The sequence below is a fragment of the Macaca nemestrina genome, chromosome 8 (genome assembly GCF_043159975.1).
Source record: "Macaca nemestrina isolate mMacNem1 chromosome 8, mMacNem.hap1, whole genome shotgun sequence".
Classification (NCBI taxonomy): Eukaryota; Metazoa; Chordata; class Mammalia; order Primates; family Cercopithecidae; genus Macaca; species Macaca nemestrina.
The window spans coordinates 114,657,733-114,676,115 of record NC_092132.1 but is presented as its reverse complement, the minus strand read 5'-3'; the positions used below and the strand labels follow the sequence as shown (position 1 = coordinate 114,676,115).

The window sequence follows — 18,383 nt, the reverse complement described above, 5'->3', positions numbered from 1 at the left end:
CTGGTAATCACCTTTCTATAAGATAGACTTTATTAGATTTCACATACAAATGAGATCATACAGTATTTATCTTTCTGTGCCTGGCATATTTCCCTTAGCATAACGTTCTCTGGTTCCATCCCTGTTGTTGTAAATGAATTTCCTTTGTTAAGGCTGTGTATTATTCCATTGTGTATAGTACCACATTTTCTTTATTCACTCATTCCTCATCGACACTTAGGTTGATTCCATGTCTTGGTATTATGAATAATGGTGAAATTGTACCAGCATTAAAAAAGTTCAATTTTCTTGATTTTTCGGTATTTGCAAAGATATTTAAGTCTGCAGTAGCATGTAGAAAATTGCTAGTAATAATAGCTAATAATAATAGCTGTTATTTCTCTTTTCCTCTTTCTCTTCCACCTTAGTAAATAAAACCTGCCATAAAACCGTGATATGGAGAAACAAAATTACCAAGAACCTCACTAAAAAGGAAAATCTGGCTTATTTACCCCAATGTAACTACTGAGGGCTTTAAACAACTTAAACTTCTCTGCAACAAATTTTGCGCAACCTATGCTTCCATCTGGCATTTCCTCTCCCTGGCCTGCGGAAGTGGCCCAGCCCCCAGAGCTTCTCAGGTTTCACCCCCAGGGTCCTGGGGCAGCACAGGGTCCTCCCTGGCCCAGGCGCCCGGTGGCCAAGAGCCCGCCCGCGAGCTCAGCGCTGCTCAACGGTCTCTGTTCTTGGCTGTGCCTCCTGCGCTCTGGTTGAGCCATGTTCTTTCTCCTTGCCCTTCTCACTGAGCTTGGAAGGCTGCAAGCCCACGTAGGTAAGTCCCCGGGAGCCTCCCCTTTCTTCTTCGGCTTTAGAGCGGGCCTGGGCTCTTCCTGGGAGCAGTTTCTTGTTATTCTGGGACCCTCCCCCGCTCCCCTTTGGGATCTCAAGCAGGTGCTTCCGGTGTGTCAGAGACACCTTTCTACGCCAGGCCAGGGGAAGCAAGGTCCTTAGCGGAGGAGCTGTTAGCGCTCTGCATCAGCGCCCATGGTCTCAGTGGCCCACACGCAGCGCGCTTTCTGGGATCTTCCCACTCTGTGAAGGATGGAGGTGGTGGACTACTAACTGCCTTCAGCGAATGCCTCAGAGTCCTAAGGAAGCAAGCCTCGCAGCGATTCTAAAAGGGAACCAGAGGGGCCTGTAGAACAGCAATGTCTACTTTTTTTTTTTTTCTTTTTTTGTGCCTTAGCCATTTTCAATGTGCTGTTAATTATGTAGTGAAATTTGTGGACTAGAAAGAGTGTGAGCACATGTAAAAACGTTTACTTAAAATTTTAGGCGCCACCATGCAGTCAGGGATAAGAACCCATGCTTGACTGAGACGATTGTGGATGCAAAACAAAGACGAAAACAAGCACATTTCCTTACTGCAGGTTCTGAAGGAATATTTCTGCATGTCACAGTTCCAAGGAAGATTTTGTCAAATGACAGTGAAGTTTCAGAGAGGAAGGTAAATGATGAGGAATATTTATTCTATATTTAAAGTTTTATGGCAATTTTTATTTACCCTTATATTAAGTCAGATCATACGCAATTGTATTCATTGCCAAATCATACTATTTTGCCTGTGCTATTTGTCTCCTGCCATGTTTTGATCCTCTTCTCCCCCATTTCTGCTGCTTATTTCCCTGTCTTTTCTCTTCATCTCTTCCTAACACACTACTTGTCCACAATTTCCAAGAAATGTTCAGCAATCAAACTGGTAGGAAAAAGAAACCAATATAAAATATGCATGACCATGGTTTAGCCAACAAATTAACAAATTTTTTATTGTCCACTAAATGATGTAGAAATTGGTCATAAGCAAAATTTAGACATGGAAAATTTGATCCACAGGCATCAGTCTTAATAGCATGTAACCTACAAAGACTTTGTAAAAAGTGAAGAAAAAATAAGAATGTCACATTTGCCCTGTTATGATGAAAAATATTACAATAAGTAAAAATTAACTGGAAAAAGAAGTTGGAAAATTACTAACCTGCTAGATTAAAAAGTTATTAAACTGAAGGCCTTCAGTCTTGTATATTTGCTTCATTAAAATGCCTGAAATCGACATAGTTAAAATGTTCTATTTTACAAACTGGAAGTTACAATATAGGGGTTTATATTTCTATGCAGTCAAAAGGTGCACAATATATGTCAACTCTGAAAATGTTTCAGGTTGAAAGAGTGATTTTAAAATTATGAGTAAGGAAAAGATTAATCCATTAATTCTATTTTGGTACACAATATTGGGACTTACCATGGCTATGTTCTACTAGTGAACAATTATAATAAATAAAATATATGTCAAATTGTGTTTAGGAATCACAGTAAAATGAATACTTTCCTTTAGAGAAGTTGGAAAGGATTTTCATTTATAAATCTTATTTATCACATTATCCTCCTGAAGCGGAATTATTTATTATATATATTCATTTTAAAAGACAGAGGATTAAAAAATATTAATGGCATCAAATCTGTGTCAGCATGTAGAGTCTAATCTTTAATTTGTAACTCCAGTTCCACTACAGTAAGCTGCTTTCTGTTGAAAAGTTATTTGCATAAGTTATTTTCTGCCAACACAATGGCTCATGACTGTAATCCCATCCCAACCCTTTGAGATCCCAAGGTGGGAGGATCGCTTGAGCCCGGGAGTTTGAGGCCAGCTTGGGCAAGTTGGTGAGACCCTATCTCTAAAAGAATAACCTAACTGGGTGTGGTAGTGTGCGCTAGTAGTCCGAGGTGTTCTGGAGGCTGAGGCAGGAGTATCTCTTGAGCCCAGGGTTTGGAGGCTGCAGTCAGCTATGATTGTGTCACTGTACTCCAGCCTGGATAACAGAGCGAGACTTCATCTCTTAAAAACAAAAAAACAAACAAAAAGCCCCAACTATCTATCTATCTATCTATCTATCTATCTATCTATCTATCTATCTATCTATCTATCTATCTGTTTTTTTTCCCTGATTTACTACTATTGCATGTTGTCATTGTATAATCACTGTAAACTTCACATTTCTTACTACTTGTCAAGAAGCATATAGCAACACGCAGGGCTTGATGAAATAGTTTTACTATGAGAGACATGCAGTATTCAGTCCTTGTCTACACATTTGGTATTATTTATATGGAATTCTTGAAGTTATATTTTATTGTATATGGTATTCCCTTCATGTTTTAAAAACTTTATTGAGTTATAATTGATATAAAAATTGCACCTATCTAGTGTAGACATTTTGATGAGTTTGAGTATATGCATACACCCATGATATCATGACCACAATCGATGTACTAAACATATCCATCACTTCCAAAAATGTCCTTGCATACTTTAATTTTGTATTTTGTGCTAAGAATGCTGAAGATGAGAATGATCCTCTTAACATATTTTCAAGTGCACAATGATGTATCGTTAACTATGGGTACTATGTTATACAGCATATCTCTAGAACGTATTCATCTTTCATTACTGGAACTTTGTATTCATTGAGCAACAATTCCCCATTTCTCTCTTTCCCCAGACCTGTGGCAACCACTATTCTATTCTCTGGTTTTATAATTTTGACTATTTTATTTATTTATTTGAGGTGGAGTTTCTCTCTGTTGCCCAGGCTGGAGTGCAATGGTGTGATCTTGGCTCACTGCAACCTCCACCTCCCAGGCTCAAGCAGTTCTTGTGCTTCAGCCTCCTGAGTAGCTGGGATTACAGGTGCGTGCCACCACACCTGGATACTTTCATATTTTTTTTAGTAGAGATGGGGTTTCACCATGTTGGCCAAACTGGTCTTGAACTCCTAAACTCAAGTGTTCTGCCAGACTCAGCCTCCCCAAGTGTTGGCATTACAGGCGTTAGCCCACCTATTTTAGCTATTTTAGATTCCTCATATAAGTAAGTGGAATCATATAGTGTTTGTCATTCTGTGACCGTCTTATTTAACATAGCATAATGTCCTGTGGGTTCATTCATGTCTCAAATAGGATTTCCTTCTTTTTTAAAGCTAAATAGTGTTCCAATATGTTTATATGCTACATTTTCTTTATGAGTTAATGTCATTGAACTTTTGGGTTGCTTCCAAACCATGAATATTGTGAATAATGTTGGAATTAACATGGGGCTGCTGATATCTCTTCAAGGTCATGGCTTTAATTTTTTTTTGGATATGTAGCCAGATGTTGTATTACTGGATCATATGGTAGTTCTATTTTTGATTTTTTGTGGAGCCTCCATACCTGTTTTCATAATGGCTGCACCATTCTCCATTCCCACCAATAGTGTACAAGAATTCCAACTTCTCCACATCTTTGCCAGTGCTTGTTATCTTTTGCTTTTGTTTGTGGGTGTGGGTTTGTTTTTTTAAATAAAACCCATTATAATAGCTGTGAGGTGATATCTCATTGTGGTTTTGATCCTGCATTTTTCTGATGATTAATGATATTGAGTACTGTTCCTTATACCTGATGGTCATTTGTATGTTTTCTTTGGACAGAAGTTTATTCAGGTCCTTTGCCCATTGTTTAATCAGGTTATTTGTTTTGTTTTGTTTTTGGCTGTTGAGTTATAGAAGGTCCTTTTGACATTTTGGATATTAATTCTTTGTCATATAGATCTTTTGAAAATATATTCTTCTATTCCATAAAACAATGGCTTAAATTTTAGGATATTACAGGAACTATGAAGAAAGTTTCAAACCTTCTGTTTTATCTAAGTATACATATGGAAGCTGTAGTACCCATTGTTGGTTCAACACAGGGAAACAACTCTCCAGTTGGGGAGAGCTGACCTCAGTTAGGATGTGTTTGTTTCCTGCTATCAATGCCTTCTTGTCAAAGACCATTGTGAACACACCAGCAATTGAACAAATAAGAATTATTACACATTGCAGTGAGGGAGAATGCGCACCGTGGGGAGCCATGGAACATCTCTTTAGGAGGTTGTTAAAGCACTTATAAGACATTGGCGTGTTTTGGGAATTTGGGGGAAGTTTTAGGACGTGTGCCTTCGATCTGGTTTAGATATGGTCCGGAAGTAGGCATAATACTATGATTGTGTATCTTAGTAAGTCTTATCTAGGGCACAGGAAGACCAGAAGATTCCTAAATCTGTCATTAGTTAAGAAGCAGCAGCCATTCACACTAGCCCAATAAGGGCATATTCAATCTTTCATTCTTCTTTTTTTTTTTTGACTTGGAAGGGCTTACATTTTGTTGGTGTTCACACATGATTATGAAGCAGTGTTGGTTTTGTCTTGATGCATAATTGTCTCACAGTGGTCCTGTATTACACTGATGTCCTTTTAAAGTGATTATATTCAACAGAAGAATTCCAAGGCTAGCTGATAGTACTAAGCCAACTCTTTAATGTTACTGGCTGCTCTCCCCTTTCTTATTCTTTATGTGATTAATTTATGTTAGGCGCATTATATCTTACTCAGACTATAGCCAGAAGCAAGCATTGGAATCATAAATGTCTGCACAAGACAAATATATATATATTTTGTAGTGAATTAAGTTGTCATGGTAAGGTTGAGAAGAACCATCTATGCAGAATATCTATTCCAAATGATTGTTGTTTATAGATATTAATATAAATAGAAAATATAAGAATATATGTAACTACATATTATGTATAAATTATGTATGTTGTGTATATTATGTATTTCAAGATGTATGTATATATTCCTTGACACGTATATTTTACACACACAAACATGTCAATGATTATGTACACACATGAAGAAATATATACAAATATATACACCAACATGTGTGTATGTATGTATATATTATTATTATTATTTTTATTAATAATAAATAATTTTTAATTACAAATTTTGTAACATATGTTTAAAAATTTTACACTTTCATTTTAAGTACTCCTTGAGTCATATTCTACCCTTTTTTATTCATTTTTCAGTATTTTAAAATGAATACTATCATTCCTTTATGGCTCAAGTATTTTGGGAAGAGGACATTTTGCCTTTAATTTCCAGAATAAATTTTTTCTAGGTTTTCTTTTTTATACTAAAATAACATTTTACATTGATAAATAACACATATATCTCAATGAATTTTCACAAAGTAGACATGCCTCCAAAATTAGCACTCGATTCAAAAATAGAACATAAGGAGCAGTCACAAACTCTCTCCTGATTCCTTCTAGTTATTTTCCTGCTTATTTTGACTTATAATGTCCTTGCTTATTATTGTTCAAAATTGAAAGTTACAGGCATATCTTGGAGATATTGCAGGTTTGGTTCTGACTTACATTTGGTTCTAGACTAATGTAAGTCACACAAACTTTTTGGTATTCCAGTGCATACCAAAGTTTTGTTTACACTATACTATAGTTTTTTAAGTGTGCAATAGTGCTATGGCTAAAAATAACAATGTATAAACCTTAATTTAAAATACTTTATTACTAAAAAATGATAACTATCATCTCAATTTTCAGTGAGTTGTAATCATTTCCCGATAGATGCCCTTGCCTGATGTTGATGGCTGCTGACTGATCAAGGTGGTGGTTGAAGGTTGGGGTGGCCGTGGCAATTTCTTAAAATAAGACAATGATGAAGTTTGCTGCGTTGGTTGACTCTTCCTTTCGTGAAAGATTTCTCTGTAGGATGCAATGCTGTTTGATAGCATTTTACTCACAGTAGAACTTATTTTAAAATTGGACTCAATCTTCTCCAATCCTGCCCCTGCTTTATCAACTAAGTTTATGTAATATTCTGAACTTTTTTTTTTTTTTTTTTTTTTTGTAATTTTAACAGTATTCACAGCATCTTTACCAGGAGTAGATTCCATCTCAGGAAACCAACTTCTTTGCTCATCCATGAGAAGTAGCTCCTCATCCATTCAAGTTTTATTATGAGGTTGCAAAAATTCAGTCATATCTTCAGGCTCCACTCCTAATTCTAGTTCTCTTGCCATTTCGACCACATCTGTAGTTATTTTCTCCACTAAAGTCTTGAATCCCTCAAAGTCATTAATGAGGGCTGTAATTAACTTTTTCTGAGTTCCTGTTAGTGTTGATATCTTAACCTCTTCCCATGAATCGTGAATGGTCTAAATGACATGTAGAATGGTGAATTCTTTCCATACTGTTTTCAATAGACTTTGCCCAGGTCCAGTAGAGGAATCACTATTTGTGGCAGCTATATCCTTACAAAATGTATTTCTTAAGTAATAAGACTTTAAAGTCAAAATATCTCCTTGACTAGGCTGCAGAATGGATGCTGTGTTCGCAGGTAGGAAAACAGCATTAATTTCCTTGCACATCTCCATTAGAGCTCTTGGGTGACCAGGTACATTGTCAGTGAGCAGTAATATTTTGAAAGGAATCTTTTTTTCTGAGCAGTAGGTCTCAATGGTCAACTTCAAATATTTAGTAAACCATGTTATAAATAGTTATATTTTCATCCAGACTTTGTTGTTACATTTCTCATCACAGGCATAGTAGATTTAGCGTAATTCTTAAGGGCCCTAGCATTGTCAGAATGGTCACTGAGTGTTGGCTTCAATGTAAAGTCACTAGCTGTGTAATAAGCATTAACAAGAGTCAGCCTGTCTTTTAAAGCAAGACATTAACATTGGGTTGAATGATAGTTCTGTTTTTACTTTTTTTGATGTTTGACCCAGCAATCTCACTAATGGGTATCTACCCAAAGGAATATAGATCATATAAAAAAGACACTTGCACTTGTATATTTATTGCAGCACTATTCACCATAACAAAGTCGTGGAACCAATCTAAATGTTCACCAACAGTTCACTGGACAAAGAAAATGTGGTATATATACACCATGGAATATTATGCAGCCATAAAAAGAATGAAATCATGTCTGTTGTAGCAACATGGAGGAACTGGAGGCCATTATCCTACGTGGAATAACCCAGAGGTGAAAAATAAAATGTTGCGTGTTCTCCCTTATAAGTAGGAGCTAAATAAATGGTACAGTTGGACATAAAACGATGAAGAAAATAGACTCTGGGGACTCCAAAATGGGGGATGGGGACAGAATACCTACTAGATACAATGTCCAATATTTGAGTGATGGGTACACTAGAAGCCCAACTCCCAGCATCATGCATTTAATTCCCATGTAACAATCAAGCATGTGTACCCCTGAATCTAAAATAACAATTTAAAAAATCCTATGCATGGATTTCCCCTCTCTAGCTGGGAAAGTCTCTAGCTGAGTCCTAGATGGCATATTCTAGTAAAAGGCTGTTTTATCTACATTGAAAATCTGTTGTTTAGTGGAGCAGTCTTCATCAATTATTTTAGCTAGATCTTACAGATCACTTATTTCAGCTTCTACATCAGGACTTGCTGCATCACCTTGCATTTTTGTTTCGGAGATATCTTCTTAAGTCTCACGAACCAACCTCTCTGTTAGCTTCACTTTTCTTCTTCACTTTCTTATCATTCTCAGTCTTCATAGAAATGAAGAAAGTTAGGACTTTTTTCCAGATTAAGCTTTGGCTTAAGGGAATGTTATGGCTGGTTTGATTGTCTATCCAGACTGAGGAAACCTCCATATCAGCAATAGCTTGTTTGCTTTTATGTTATGGGGCCACTGATTTTTATTCTTGGGTAATGTTGCTAAAATGTCCATACTACCCAAAGCAATAGGCAGATTCAGTGCAATCCCTATCAAAATTCCAATGGCACTCTTCACAGAAATAGAAAATGCAATGCTAAATTTTGTATGGAAGCATGAAATAACCTTGAGTAGCCAAAGCAATACTGAGGAAAAAAGTTAGAGGCCTCATATTTCCTGATTTAAAATTGTATTTAAAAAACATAATATTCAAAACAGCATGGTACTGTCATAAAAAAAAAAAAAAGACATGTAGACCAATAGAACAGAACAGAGAGCCCAGAAATGAATCCAAACATATACAGTCAACAGATTTTCAACAAGTTCACCAAAAGGACACAATGGAGAAGGATAGTCTTTCCTTTCTGTCAGGTTTTGCTGCTCATATTTTGCAGTTCTGTTGTTTGGGGCATACCCATTTAGGATTATTACATCTTGCTGGATTGATACCCTTTATCATTAATGCCCTTCTCATTCTCTGATAAATATCTTTGTATTATCTGATACTAATATAACAATTTCTACTTTCCTTTGATTTATGTTTGCATGATAAGCTTTCTTCAATATTATTGCTTTCAGCCAGCCTAGGCAATTGTCTTTGATGTGAAATTATTTTTAACAGAATGTAGCTTTGTCAATTTTTAAATCCACTCAATCTATAATTTCCCCTGTTCATACCATTTATATTTAATGTAACTATTGGTGTTACATCTACCAAGTAATTTTTTGTTTTGCTTTTAATTTTTATTTTCCTTTTTCATGCTTTTGTAGAAATTGCCAGAATAATATAGTTTTTTATTGTGGTGGCGATTCAAGAATATATACTTGTAGAGCTCTTTTAGTGGTTACTCTAGATATTACATTACATGTACATAACTTTTCAAAGCCTACTGTCATCATTTCACCATGTTAAGCAAAGTATTTAAACCTTAATTTGTTTCTAAATGTATGTTGAGGAAATATTTAAGGCAATTATAAATGGGCTAAAGTAAAGGAACACAAAGAAATAAGTGTTATAATTTTTGCTTCAATCTTCAAATTAATTTGGAAAACTCAATATGAAAAGGTAAACTTTTGTAATTACCTGTACTTTCCCCTCTGTGTTTTTCTTCCTTCTGGGTGTTTCAATCCTTCGTCTTTTATTTTTACCTTTTTGCTTAGAGAAGTTTATTTAGTCATTCTCTTAGTATAGGTTTATATGAGACAAATGTTCTTAGTTTCCTGATCTGAGAATATCTTGATTATCTCTTCATTTTTGAAGGATATTTTTTAAACTGGATTTTCATAGAATTCTAGATGTATGAGTCTTTTTTCTCATCATACTTATGTTATGACATTTCCTTTGATCTTCATGTTTTCTTATGAGAAATTTGCTGTCATTTGAATTGTTTTTTTTTCCCCCTAATGCGTAAGTTGTCATTTCTCTCATTACTTTCAAGATTTTAAGAATTTCTTTTAGTTTTCAGAAATTGAGCTATGATGCATTTTGGTGTGAAGTTTTTTTTTTTTTTATAGTTTCAATAGTTTCTAGCTTCTTAAATGAATAGGTTTATGATTTTATCAAATTTGGTAAATTTTCATCCACTATTTCTTGTGAATACCTTTTCAACTCTAGCCTCCATCTGTATCTGGGATTCTAATGACACAACCGATATAATTTTTGTTATAGTACCTTAGGTCCCTGAAGCTCTGTACATTTTTGGTCATTGCCTCTCTACATTTTTTGTAAGTTTCCTCAATTTTCAGGTTGGGTAATTTCGATTTTTCTGTCTCCCATTTCAATATTTTCTCCCCTAACCCCATTCTGTGGTTGAGCCTTTCCACTTAGATTTTTATTTTGGTAGCTTTGCTTTCATGTGTTATTCATTATATGTCACTGGAATGCTCAATAGGTGAAGCACAGGGCTGACTTTCACTGCCATGGAGGGTGGTGCTTCATCACTACAAGGAGGGACTGCAATCTCAGCTCTGCGCTGGACCCTGTTGACACTGTGCCTGTTGGTAGTTCCAGGTTGCTATCTTCTCAAAACCATTTACAATGCATAGAAGTCAAAAGAAAACCAGTGAACTAACTTTTTATTTTTTATCTTGTTTTTAAAAAATATTTATTTATTTATTTGTTTGTTTGTTTATTTTGAGACGGAGATTCACACTGACTGGATTCACTCCAGGAGATTCACTCTGGAGATTCACTCCAGGCTGGAGTACAGTGGCATGATCTTGGCTCACTGCAACCTCTGCCTCAGAGGTTTCAAGCGATTCTCCTGCCTCAGCCTCCCAAGTAGCTGGGATTACAGGTGCATACCACCACACTCGGCTAATTTTTTTGTATTTTTAGTGGAGATGGGGTTTCACCATGTTGGCCAGGCTGGTTTCAAACTCCTGACCTCAAGTGATCCATCCACTTCGGCCTCCCAAAGTGCTGGGATTACAGGCGTGAGCCACCAGGCCCAGCCTGAACTAGTCATCACTCAAGTCCTTATGTCACTGGTTAGTCTACCTTCTTGTTTCCATTTCTCCAAAATTTTTTATTTTTATTTTTCTGTTATATTTCCAGGATTTCTTAGCTTTAAGAGGGAAGAACTTGGAAGAATGAGGCTATTCCATTTTGGCTGGAACTTGGCTGGAATCTGATCTTATTCATTTTTAATTTCAAAAATTTCTAAAATAAACTTTTTTTTTTTTTTTTTTTTTTTTTTTAGAGCAGTATTAACTTCAGAGAAAAGATGAGAAGAAAGTACAGAATCTTTCAATTTACCACTGTCCTTATGGATGCACAGCCTCGCTGACTATCAGGTCTCACATGTTTGTTTCAATTAATGAATCTATATTGACACATCATCACTCAAATTTTCATAGTGTACCTTAGGGTTCGCTTCTAGTGCTGTGTGCCATGTGGGTTTGAACCAATGTGTAATGACAAATACCCACTAATAGTATCATACAGAATAGGTTCACTGTTCTAAAATTCCTTTGTGCTCTACCTAATCATCCCTCCCCACCAACCAAATCCTTGACATTTACATATTCTTTTACAGTCTCTTATAGTTTTGCCTTTTCCAGAGTGTGTTATAATTGGAATCTTGAAGTATGTAGCCTTTTCAGATGGCTTTTCTTCCCATTTAGTATGTGTTTAAGATTCCTTTATGTCTTTTAATGGTTTGATAGCTCATTTCTTTCTATCACTGAATAATAATCTATTGTCTGGCTGTACCACAGTTTATTTAGCCATTTACCTACTGAAGAATGTGTTGGCTGCTTCTAAGATTTGGCAGCTATGAATTAAGCTGCCATAAATATTTCTACATAGGTACTTGTATGGACATAAGTTTTCAGCTCTTTTCAGCAAATACCAAGGAACACAATTGCTGGATTATATGGTAAGAGTATGTGTAGTATTGTAAGCAACTGCCAGCTTATCCTCCAAAGTTGATCTATTATTTTGCATTTCTACCAACGAGGAATAAGAGTTCCTGTGGCTCCTCATCTTTACTTCAATTGCGGTTGTCAGTGTTTGGGCTTTGACTATTCAAATCACTGTGTAATAGTATTTTATTTTTAATTTGCAATTCCTTAATAATATATAAGGGTTAATTTTTTTAGAGCAGTATTAGGTTCAGAGAAAAGATGAGAAGAAAGTACAGAATTTTTCAATATGCCACTGTCCTTATGGATGCACGGCCTCCCTATCAGGTCTCATGTTTGTTTGACATATGTCTTATTTGCTTGACATATATCTTATTAGATGAGATGTCTGTTTAGGTTTTTGTTTCTTTTTAAAGTCTGGTTGTTCATTTTATTATTGTTGAGTTTTAGGAGTTGTTTACATATTTTGGTCCTTTATCATATAGGCCTTTTGCAAATATTTTCTTTTAATCTGTGGTTTATCTCTTCATACACTTGACAATGTCTTTCACAGAGAAGAAATTTTTAGTTTAATTAAATCCAGTTTATCAATTATTTATTCACGGATCATGCCTCTGGGGCTCTACTAAAAAGTCACTGCCATAGCTAAGGTCACTTAGATTTTCTCCTATGTTCTCTTCAAGTAGTTTTATAGTTACGTATTTTACATTTTGGTCTATTATTAATTTTAAGTCAATTTTGGTGAACTATTATGTTCTGTGTCTAGATTTATTTTTTTTTTATGTTTGGATATCCAGTTGTCCCAACACCATTCATTGAAAAGACTATCTTTACTTCATTGTATTTCCTATGCCATTTTGTCAAAGGTAGTTTATTTATATAGATCAATTTCTGTGCTCTTTATTGTGTTCCATTATTCTATTTGTTTACCCTTTAGCCAATACCACATTCTCCTAATTACTGTAGCTTTATAGTTCAGTCTTGACATCAGGTAGTGTCAGTCCTCCAACTTTGTATTTCTCTTTTAGTATTGTGTTGTGTTGCCTATTCTTGGTCTTTTGCCTCTCCATATAAACTATAGAATTTGTTTGTTGATATTTGCAAAATAACTAAGTGGGATTTTGATGGGAACTATCTTGAATCTATCTTGAATCTATTAATCAAGTTGGAAATAACTGATGTCTTAATGATATTTAGTGTTGCTATCCATAACATGGAATAGTTCACTTAGTTCTTAATTTTTTTCCATCAATTTTGTAGTTTTTCTCACATAGATCTTGTATATATTTTTGCTAGATTTGTATCTAGCAAATCTATCTAGCAAATCTATCTATTTTGAGTTTTGGATGCTAATGTAAATGTCATTGTTTTTACTTCACATTCCCTTCCTTCATTGCTGGTATGTAGAAAAGCAATTGACTTTTGTATGTTTACCTTCTATCCTGCGACCTTGCTATAATTGTATTTTAGTTCCAGAGGGGTTACTCATCAATTCTCTCAGAATTTCTACATAGACAATCTTTTTATCTATGAACAAAGACAGTTTCATTTCTTTTTATCCCAATCGACTATACCTTTTCTTATTGCATTGGCTAGGACTGGTAGTGTGATGTTGAAAGGAGTGGCTATCTGTGCGTTGTTCCTGATCATAGCATGAAAAGGTCTAGTTTTTCAAAACCTATGTATGATGTTAGCCCTAGATTTTTTTAAAATAGATATTCATTATCAAGGTGAGAATGTGGCCTGCTATTCTTAGTTTGCTGAAAATTTTTATCGTCATCATTATTATTACTCAAAGTGGGTGTTGGCCAGGCACGGTGACTCATGCCTATAATCCTAGCACTTTGGGAGGCCGAGGTGGGTGAATCACCTGAGGTTAGGAGTTCGAGACCAGCCTGGCCCACATGGCAAAACCTAGTCTCTACCAAATATATGAAAATTAGCAGGATGTGGTGGTACATGCCCGTGATCCCAGCTACTCGGGAGTCTGAGGAAGGAGAATCACTTGAACCTAAGCTGAGATCACACCACTGCACTCCAGGCTGGGCAGCAGAGCAAGACTCCATCTCAAAAAAAGAAAAAAAAAAAAAAAAAAAAAGAAATGGGTGTTGGATTTTTTTCTTTTTTCTTTGTTTTTTTTTGAGACAGAGTCTTGCTCTCTCACCCAGGCTGGAGTGCCGTGGCGTGATCCTAGCTCACTGCAACTGCCGCCTCCTGGGTTCAAGCGATTCTCCTGCCTCAGCCTCCTGAGTAGCTGGGATCACAGGCACCCACCACCATACCGGGCTAATTTTGTATTTTTAGTACAGATGGGGTTTTGCCATGTTGGCCATGCTGGTCTCAAACGCCTGACCTCTGGTTATCCACCCACCTCAGCCTCCCAAAGTGCTAGAATTATGTGTGTGAGCCACTGAGCCGGGCCGGATTTTTTCAAATGCCTTTTCCACATCTATTGAAATGATCTTGTGATTCTTTTCCTTTAGACAATGTGATGATTACATCAATTGATTTTCAAGTGTTGAGTTACCTTTGCACACCTAGGATAAACTTCATTTGGTTGTAATGTATAAAAAATAAAATAATTTGTATAAAATATGTAAATAGTTTGTATAAAGTAATGTATCAAAATAATTATTTTTATACATTGTTGAATAAGATTTGCTAATATTTTGTTGAGGATTTTTCATCTAGCTTTATAGAAAAAGAAGTATTCCCTGTGCTTCTATCTCTTGAAAGAGATTGTAGAAAATTAATATAAATTATTTCTTAAATGTTTAGTAGAATTTACCAGTGAATCCATCTGGGCCCGGTGCTTCCTGTTGTAGGAGGTTATCGATTCAATGTCTTTAATAGATGTATTTCAATGGCTTTATATATGTATATACACACACATCCATTTATTTATGTCTTTGTTAATTTCACTAATCATTTTCTGAAGCTTTCTAGACGCAGATATTACTCATATATTTTACAACTTTTAAAAAATATTTCATGTTTTTGATGCTTGTGTAAATTCCATTTTTATTGCATATTCCTGTTATCCATTGTTGTTATGTAGAACTAAATTAAATTTTAAATATTGAGCTTCCATCTTCATGTTATCAAATTCACCCATTAATTCTAGTAGCTTTTTTCATATATTACTTAGAATTTTTTCTGTGTATTATCACGTGTTTTGAAGATTTAAAAAATTTGTTTTTTTTTCTTCTTAATTCTGCCTACCAGTTATTCCTTTTCCTTGTGGTACTGCACTGACTAGAACCTGCAGTATAATATTCAATAAAAAGTGTGAAATAAATTGTCAATAAATATTTATTTCTTGAGATTTCAGAGAGGATGCATTCAATTATTCACCATTAAGTCTGACGTTATCTGTAGATTTTGTTCAATGCCTTTTAATAATTTAAGAAAGTTTTCATCTGTTCTTGGTTATTTCTTGCTAATAAAAATATTTACATTTGTAAATTTTTAAAAGCACTGTTAAAGAAAGGTCTGTAAAGTTTCTTTTAATCACTTTTTATTTTTCTACAGGCCACAAAGTTTTATAGGTTATGACTTTATCATTATTTGTTTAAAATTATTTCTAAATTCTTAGAATTGCTTCTTTGACTGAGGGAATATTTAGAAGTGAGTTATTTAATATCTAAAAACTTGAGAAATTGTCTAGATATTTCTGATACTGATTTATATTTTAATTTTATTGGATCCAAATAACTTGCTTTCAGTGACTTAAATATTTTTAGAGAATTGAGGCTTGGCCTAAAATAAGGTATATCTTAATCATTGTTCTTTGTGGATTTCAAAAATGTGTTTATTTCATCTTGGTGGATTGCATGGTATAACTGTAAATTATTTCAAGTTGATGGATAGTGTTTAATCTTCTGTGTTCTTGCTAATTTTCTGTCACTAATACTATTTCTGTGGATAACTGCTCTCAGTTTGAGAAACAGTTCTTGACTTGCTAATGAGCCTTAATAAGACTGAATGCTTAATCAGGGCACCAGGTTACCCTGGGACCTGAGCTGCCCATGAGTAACTGGGTGCTATCTGACCTACGAAGCTTATGGTGGCGAATGCACAACAGGATTTCACCATCAGATGGAAGCTGTGTAAACATGACTGGGCTTTTGAATGTGCCTGAAGGCAGTATTAAGTTACATGATGAAGTGGCCCAAATGCCCACAGTCTCAATTCCTATTTATATTAGTTCGTTCTCACACTGCTATAAAGAAATCACAGAGACTGGGTAAGTTTTAAAGAAAAGAGGTTTAATTGGCTCACAGTTGGGCAGGTTGTACAGGAAGCATGGCTGGGGAGGCCTCAGGAAACATTCGATCATGGTGGAAGGGGAAGGGGAAGTAGGCATGCTTTACATGGCAGGAGCAGGAGGAAGAGAGAGGAGGAGGAGATGCTGCTCACTTTTAAACAACCAAATCTCACGATAACTATCACAAGAACAGCACTGAAAGGGAAATCTGCCTTTCTGATCTAATCACCTCCCACCAGGCCCCACCTCCAACATTAGAGATTACAATTTGATACGAGATTTGAGTGGGGACACAGACGCAAACCGCATCGCTGCTGCACTATCTTCTGTCTTCCAGCCCAAATGTGGCAGGGGCCAAGTGGTGGCACTTTGCTCTCAGTAAAGTGTTTAAATCTCCATTTATAGTTAATTGTTTCCTCCACATTTCAGTTTTTCATGCATTTTACAGCTTTATGCACATTTGGATTTATATTGCCTTCTTGATGAATTGACACTTTTATCATTATGAAATGTTTCTGCTTATTCCTAATATTATTTCTTATTATCGTGGTTTGCCTTCTTAGTTTTTAATGTACACATTTAGTTTATTTATGATTAGCATTTGGATGATATATTTCTCTTTGTTCTCTTAATCAACCCATGTCTCTGTGGGCATATAATTGGGTCTTGGTTTTTTATCCAATCTCACATTATCTGTCTTTTAGAAAAATGTACTGTACAATAGCATACATAAGATAAAATTTACCACCGTAACTATTTTTAAGTATACAATTCAATGCTATTAATTAAATTCACAATGTTACGCAACAAATCTCTAGAATTGTTTTATATTGGAAAACTGAATCTGTATACCCATTAAATACTAATTTCCTTGATGGCCTTCCCCAGCCCTTTCCAACCATCTTTCCACTTTTTGTTTCCGTGCTTTTGACTACATTAGATATTTTATATGAGTGCAAACATACATGATTTATTTCATGTCTGGCTTATTTCAGTTAGCATAGTGTCCTCAAGATTCAACCTTGTTTTAGCATGTAATAGCGTTTCCTTCTTTTTTAATGCTGCATAATATTCTATTGCATATTCCACATTTTATTCATCTATTCACCCAGATGGGCATTAGGGTTGCTTCCACCTCTTGGCTATTGTTAATTATGATACAAAGAATATTGGTGTGCAGATAACCTCTTCAAGATTCTGCTTTGAATTGTTTTGGATGCATACCCAACAGTGGGGTTTTAAATCATATAATAATTCTGTATTTTATATTATTCTATTTTTATGTGATTTTTTGTATGAACCTCTCTACTATTTTTTGTAATGGTTGCATCATTTTAAATTTCCACCAAACAAGGATTCCAGTTACTCCACGTACACGCCAACATTTGCTGTTTCTTATTCTTTTGATAGAAGCCATTCTATAGTGTTTAAGGTTTTGATTTGGATTACTCTTATGATTCTACAGCTGACCATGTCTCATGTAATAGACTGGAAGTCACAGTTCCACCTTTACTGGAACTGCCCTGAATCCAGATGAGAACTTTAGGGTAATTTCTGCCATACTCTTGTGTGCTTTCTTGACCTTCAATCTCTTGCAAAATCCCTCTTCTGTTCTAAGATTTTAAAAATATACCTGTTATTTTCCATCTGTATATCTTCTTTGGTAAGATTCGAAAATTTTGTTCATTTTTAAATTGGGTTGTTTCTTTTTTTTGAGTTTCAAAAGCTTTTTATATACTCTAGTTAAGTCTTTTATAAGATGTGTGATTTGCAAATATTTTTCCCTGTCTATAGCTTTTTTTTCATTCTTTTAACAATGTCTTTCTTTGAGCTAATTTTTTTCACTTAAATGAAGTCCAACTTATTATTTTTCTCCTGTATGGATTATGCTTTTGCTCTCATATCTAAAAACTTATCACCAACACCAGGAATACAGAGGTTTTTCTCCTGTGTTTCATTTTAGATATTTTGTGGTTTTATGTATTACCTTTAAGTCTATGATTTCTTTCCACAGTTGTGCAAGGTGTGATGTCTGTATTGAGATTCATCTTTTTGCCTACGGACAAATTGTTCTATCACCATCAATTGAAATGACGACCATTTCTTATGAAATGACGACCCTTTCTCCATTG

The 18,383-nt window shown here is 35.1% G+C and overlaps 1 protein-coding gene across 6 annotated transcripts in view; it reads left to right on the top strand.

The window, feature by feature from the left end:
- The first annotated feature begins 648 nt into the window (after positions 1–648).
- The window catches only part of LOC105476552 (disintegrin and metalloproteinase domain-containing protein 18), a 152,073-nt gene continuing 134,338 nt past the window's right edge, over positions 649–18,383 (top strand). Inside the window, exons 1-2 of one of the 6 annotated variants that reach the window (XM_071068348.1) lie at positions 649–811; positions 1,410–1,486. In XM_071068348.1, the coding sequence (XP_070924449.1) occupies positions 757–811; positions 1,410–1,486 (132 nt within the window). In that variant the 5' untranslated portion in view covers positions 649–756. Of the gene's footprint in view, positions 812–1,314; positions 1,487–18,383 lie in introns of all 6 variants that reach the window. The other 5 variants (XM_011732576.2, XM_071068351.1, XM_071068349.1 and 2 more) reach the window with 5 other exon arrangements.